This window comes from Trachymyrmex septentrionalis, unplaced genomic scaffold (assembly GCF_001594115.1).
Source record: "Trachymyrmex septentrionalis isolate Tsep2-gDNA-1 unplaced genomic scaffold, Tsep1.0 scaffold275, whole genome shotgun sequence".
NCBI classification, from domain to species: Eukaryota; Metazoa; Arthropoda; class Insecta; order Hymenoptera; family Formicidae; genus Trachymyrmex; species Trachymyrmex septentrionalis.
In genome coordinates, this window is record NW_017305436.1 from 597,449 (window position 1) to 604,374 (window position 6,926).

At 33.5% G+C, this 6,926-nt stretch overlaps 1 protein-coding gene across 4 annotated transcripts in view; it reads left to right on the forward strand.

Moving 5' to 3' along the window:
* Nucleotides 1-1,750, forward strand: part of LOC108749212 (protein diaphanous) — a 146,297-nt gene extending 144,547 nt beyond the window's left edge. For all 4 annotated transcript variants that reach the window (XM_018487771.1, XM_018487773.1, XM_018487772.1 and 1 more), the window contains one exon: nucleotides 347-1,750. In XM_018487771.1, the coding sequence (XP_018343273.1) occupies nucleotides 347-368 (22 nt within the window). In that variant the 3' untranslated portion in view covers nucleotides 369-1,750. The remainder of the gene's footprint in view (nucleotides 1-346) is intronic.
* Nucleotides 1,751-6,926: the final 5,176 nt, after the last annotated feature.

A 6,926-nucleotide genomic window follows, 5' to 3' on the forward strand; every position in this document is an offset into this window, starting at 1 on the left:
TGTATGAATAATAATTCTTCGCATGTCTACGAAAAATACACAATGATTTGTAGTAATCTTTAATGAGGTAATCTTTAATGATAAAATTAAACAATTTTTTCTGAAAATATTAAGCACTATAATTGACTTTACTTCCTATTTGCTTGTCTTTATTGACACTAGGTTTTTTAAGTCGGGATCTACAATAGGTGTTTTAAGTCTTAAGTAAGAAATTGACCAATTATAATCGAATGTGAGAAGAATAATTGACTATGATTCGTTCATTTCTTATGGCTTAAAAATCTATTGTAGATCCGGACTAATACATACACTTATCCCCCTGCCATTTCATTTATTGTTGTTGCAGAGAGCTTTTAAGTTCGGCTTAATCTATTGGAATACATCCTATTTCCGTCCTAAACTCATTGCTGTGATGATTTTACACGCATTGGAACATTAATGAGCAAGAGAACATGCGGTACGGTAAATCAATATCCAAGAGAGAGAAAGATAGAAAAGAACGACATTCCACATCAATGATCTTCCGGTGTAGATCGAATTTTTGCTATTTCGAATTGAGTAACAGTCTTCCTTATATAGTTAGGTATTCGGTTTATAGATGTTTTTTATTTGTATAAAATACATATGTATGTATACGGATTTATTTATAACAATAGTTGCATTAATACTCGCTAGAGTAAGTGCGAGAATTTGTTCCGTAGACGATACTTCGAGACGACGCGAGAAGAAATTCGTCACTAGCAAACGCATTTGTAAATACGCATGAGATAAGTACTGGTGACGAATTGACGATTCGTTGAAACTGCTCGTCAATATAGTTCGACACACTCTCATCACGCTCCAAGCATGTTCACCATCATTTTGAATCAGGCGGCGGATTTCGCATTTATTTATGTACGTGATTGTAAATATATTTCATCTCGAGAATCATAGATACATACGTATATGCTGCGACTCGAAATTATTCCGATATTACAAGATATATTTGTAAAAATTACATTTTGTGAACAAGTAACTTTTCCATTAAAAATCGATAATGCATTTCTTCGGTATTCTTAACGAAGGAAGATACCTCATATATTGTATAGATATTTTTATACGATGATATTTTTATGCGACTAGGAGATTCGTAATTATCGCTTATTTCTTCGTTATAATGTTAAGATGATACTAGTAATCGTAATGACTCTGTCGCCAGCTCGATAAAACGACCGCAAAGCCTGCATAACTTAACGTTTATATCATTCGTTGCTCATTTAAATTTCAATAAGAATATTTACAATATAATCTAAAATTCTATTGTAGTATAAAGAAAGATTTGTATACTAAATTGGCGCACAATTTTGCGACATATTTTTTTATAATTGTAGTTTTACCTTGTCTATATTTTTAGAAAAAAGCATGTATTTGCATTTTTTTTTGTAACGAAAGCATTTTACTATGTAATAGTATTAATCTAGGAGCAAAAATAACTGAAATTACTCTTAAGGGAAGTAGTTTATTCAACGCAATATTCGCGTTTTGTGATATAATTAATGAACCCGAAAACAAGCTGATCATGACAGTCGATCAGTACTTTTAACGGTGGCTTGATCAAATGCCCGTAAAAGAAATTCAGAGTAAGAGATATATATAGAGAGAAGAAGATCTTAGAAAACGGATATATGGCGATGTAAACACTACGAATCTAATTTAACTTTTTCCAACGCTTGATAAATTAGCAATAGATAACGCGACGTTTATATATTGGATTGAGTAAAAAATAACTTCGTATTTTAAAAATTGAATGTCACCTATAAATGTATCCCCTATAAATTTATTTATATTTTTTACTCCACCCAATATGATAATATTTTCTCATCGTTTTTATACAAATGTATAATACCATTGTCGATAGGTTGAAATTGTGCATATGCAAGTATCGAATGTAAATCGCGAGAATCTCAACTGAGATTCCCATGGATTCGCGGTGTTGATGGAAGGCCACCGTTTTCGTTGACGGGCGATTCGGGCATCAAGCCAATCCAAGTATTCTAATGTGCGCGTAATTTATATAAATTTATATAAATTTTCTTGGTCTTAAGGAAGAAGCTCCTGTCATAACTCAATTTGTTAAAGCGATATTGTGACTTTTAAATTTTTATAAGATTGAAAATTCATTATTATTGTATAAAAAGATCCGGGAGAGATATGATGGAAATCTCGCCGTTGTGGGATAGATGTGACGTGCCGTGTCGTTTAATTAGCCAACAATTAGTAGTGTGCCGCATAGTAAGGGCGACTATGTCAGGCACGCTTGAAATGTCTGAAAGGCAACGTAACGAGCCGGTTCTCGGAGCTGTAAAAATTATGGAAGTATCTCGAGAGAGTTCTGCCGCGCAGTTCTCTGCGCAGTTGATTTTCTGACGATTCATTTCGGATATATCCGTTCTTCGCACGAAGTCAATCGAACGTCTTCTGTACTATATCGGCGATGAAACACGGGCTATACGTAACTATTTTATGCATATTCTAGCACATGCTTCTATAACGATTTCCTACAGAGTAAAATAGAAATAAAAAAAAAATGCCAGCCGTAATATGATGTGATTGTACGTGTCTGTACAAAAATAAATTAAGGAAATATAATTTGTCTATCGATCGGATCTCGTAACGAACGAATGATTTGTTAATATTCTAGAGTTAGATACATATGTTAAGAACCTAAATTAAGGTCTAATTGTATCTGTACTGTGAATACGCGGATTTAAATAATATCAGTGTATTAATTACTATTCTGTGTGTCTTATTTCTCAATACTTACGGAATATTTAGCGATGTGACATATATATTCTATGAGAACATAAAATCATAACCACCAGGAGTGAACAGTATTTGAAATACATATATTCAAAAATACGTATTTAAATACATTTTTGTATTTGTTGGAATGGTAAATATAGGGTTTTAGGTGACACCTCACCGATTTCAATGTCTTTTAGATATGTTATAGGGGAAAGTATCCTGAGTGATCCTCCCCCCCCCTCTCCTCTCAAAAATTAAGTGGGCGACAGCATTGGTTTAGGAAATAGTAAATAAAAGTTCTATAATATTAAGAAACACAGTCGTGTCTCGCGCTAAATGTAACGCGAGATCGCCCTGTGTCTTTACGCGAGCCGACGAGTTGCGAACACTCGAGATTATCGGATTATTGAGGTTACTCAGAAGTTGATCGATTCTGAGCAGTCTTAACCCTTTGAGGAGCACATTTTTCTTCTAAACATAGCGACATTTCGGTCTAAATTCAAAGTTTTTCATTCAAATTGCATAAAAATAAGTTTTTGGATTTTGTAATTCCGACTAATTCAAAATCGTAATCAGCGACCCCAAAAACTCATATATCCAGTTTCGTGCAAATTGAACAAAAAACTGTAAATTTAGCCTAAAGTAGTTGCCATATTGGATCCGCCATTTTGAATTTTGTAATTCTGACATCAGAATCGTAAGCAGCGACCCCATAGATGACCCCCATAGATGTTTTCAATAATTTGTTTAAAAGAAAGATGTGCCCCTCAAAGGGATAAAAAATCAATTTTTCAAAATTTCAAAAATTTTTTTTGGAAAAATTAACGTGTAGAAAATTTTGAAAAAAAAATGTTATAATTTCAGATTTGGAGATTTTGGAATTTCAGATATACACACATAAAAATATTCAGAGCTTTAGCACTTCACGTTTAAGAATAGCCGAATTTATTCTGGAAAAAAGAATGAGTTTTTTTATATTAATTGTTTATAAAAAAATAGCAAATAAATAAATTAACGTAATTTTTCATGAAAGTTGCATAACTTTGATCTCTAAGAGTCTAAAAAGTACTCATATGCGCATACACACTGCAAAATGAATTAGAAATATGGAAAAAATTAAGAATAAAAAGGTAGGACGCATGTCTCACTGTTCCTCAAAGGGTTAATGGACAACTCGGGTTTAAATTATATAATTAAAGTATTTTTATAGTTGTACCTTATAAGCGAAGATATCGCGATGCAAAGTCTGAAATGTCAAATTTTTAAGTTACGTCATCATTGTTTTCGGAAGTGTTATCCGTTTCATATTTTAAATAACAAATGGCACTCACCTGTTACGACACTTAAACCAGGAGCACATAAAAAAACGTAAGAACGTAAGATGTAATCAGTAAGGATATCGTAAGATTGGATACTGGCTTTACGGTCTCTATCGTGATTGGACAATTCGTTTACTTATTACGTCCTTACGGCCTTACGTTTTTGTATGTGCCATGGACTTTAGAGACCCTCTAATTCGAGTCTGACCACCTAAAGTGGCCGTCATTTTTCATCGAAATTGTGCGACAGAGAAAAATCGTGCTATCTCACTTCATCTCACGCTACAGTTGTAAGTTGCAACTCTATAAAGACGCTCTATAAGTTTTATAATTTTTGACAAATATTCAAGTGACTAACTGGCAGTTAAAATTAAAAAAAAAAAAATTTAGTAATGTTTAATCATAAATATTACAAGTTCATAACCATCATGTATTTAAAGTAGAAGCATAACCTACAATGAATGTATCATTATGCATTTAAATGAAATAGATGAAAAATATCGGATCACAAATCGGGAAGAAGATGGCCAGGTTCTGATTAGAGGGTCTCTAACATTAGAGATCCTATAATAAAGAGTTTGGCGAATGTGAGTAAAAAATGACGGATAGAAAGAGATAACAGATATTGCTTTTTCGTATGAACGCATGGCTAAAAAGTTAGAATACGTGACAGGCAATACGTGACGACAATACCTGAAGAAACCAATTGAGTTGATCAATTGGCCGAATTGTGCAATTGTAATTTGTTAATTTTCTCTTTGTTTGAGATCTCGGAATAATTTTTAACCTCTTTAATACGGGTTTTATTCATTAACTTGTAGTTATCTATTTCTTTCTTTTCTTCGCACTCGTTTTCCGACAATGTACGAAGTTATCTGAAGAATACCGAGTAGACTAAGGTGAAGAAGATAGTTTTACATTGTACATTTTATACTTTCACTTATATCAATATTGTATTGTTCTGTCATTCTTATAATCTTACATTATTATTATAACTATAAAGCGTTATTTTTCGTTCTGGACACTATTTTATACTCATACACCGATGCTTTTTAGCTGTACAATTTTTCTAATGAGATGAGGATTCTGATACCAACAGTTTGATGTCTTGACATTGCGAAGTATATTTTCATTTGCCATCGAACGTACACAGTATAAGTTTTTACCTTTCTGACGAATTCTAATATATGTATTTTATGTATGTTACTGTTCCGTTCAAGTAACAAGACGAAGATTCTTCTTAATTTATTGATACCAACAATTATATAGTTATTAAATGCGAATTACATGTTTAATCTTCGATCAACTTTATGTTGTTTTTTTACCGTTTATAAACCTATTTTGTAAACATTGATAATGATCCGATCGTGATTGAAACGTTTGTTGATAGCCAGCATGTTATTAAATTTTATAATTATTTGATTAAAACTTTTATTTATTTATTAATTTTTACTGGTCAAATTTTGGCTCGTAGCTTTTTTCTTTTAACTTGTTTTTAAATTATGGAGCCACTATTGTATGAAAATATATGTAGTCTGTAACATGTATTTATTAACAATGTCACTTTAAAAAAAAATTACGAAAAAAGAAAAAAGGAATCGATCGTGAGATCTCTAACATTCTAATCTTGCAACCTATGCGAGACCACGAGATCTTGCAAACCGCTTCTATGAACGTGGTATATAACGCTCATAGAAAATCATGGAAATGTCAATATCTCGTAAATTATCGTGTTTTGAAATTATTTTTGCTATTACATATAAATTAGAAGGATATACAATTAATATAATTTAAAGAACTGGAAAGGATACAGGCAGTAAGAGTCAAGCGCAGAAGACGTCGCGCAAATAATATACGAGGTCTGTTCAAAAAGTATCGCGAATTTTGAATTTCCGCGGGTTACGTATGTTCGATTTTCGATTTTTTTTGTGGCGTTATGTTGGTACTCATGTCTCTCACTTATGCCGACAAGTTCGGCCATTTTGAATGTTCAGTTAATTTTTGACAGCTGCTTTGCTTGCACGTGTTTTGGCTCGTCTTCGATTTTTGCCTATTCCAAAAAATGGATCAAAGAATCTGTATCAAATTTTGTGTGAAAAACAAAATTAAGTGCGCGGACGCATTCCGAATGTTGACTGTGGCATATGGTGAAGCTACCTTGGACCGAAGCAACGTTTATCGGTGGTACAAAATGTTCTCAGAGGGCCGAGAAGATGTGAACGACGAAGAGCGTGCCGGACGCCCGAGCACGTCAACAACAGACGAAAACATTGATGAAGTGAAGAAAATAGTATTGGCCAATCGGAACGGTCAATAAGGAATATTACCTGCAAGTTATGCGCAATTTGCGCGAAGCAATCCGCCAGAAACGCCCGGATTTGTGGAAGAACAAAAATTGGCTTTTGCACCATGATAACGCCCCTGCTCACACATCGTTGCTTGTGCGCGAATTTTTGACCAAAAACAACACACTAATGATGCCGCAGCCACCGTATTCCCCAGATCTGGCCCCCTGTGACTTTTTCTTGTTCCCGAAACTGAAGAGGCCCATGAAAGGACGACGCTACGCTACGATTGAGGAGATAAAGACGGCATCGAAGGAGGAGCTGAACAAGATCACAAAAAATAATTTTTTGAAGTGCTTCGAGGATTGGAAAAAACGTTGGCACAAGTGTATAATATCTGATGGGGATTACTTTGAAGGGGACAAAATAGATATTCATGAATAAATAAATAATTTTTGAAAAAACACAAAATTCGCGATACTTTTTAAACAGACCTCGTATATTACAATTAACAAGAGGTAAAATTACATAAAGCAAA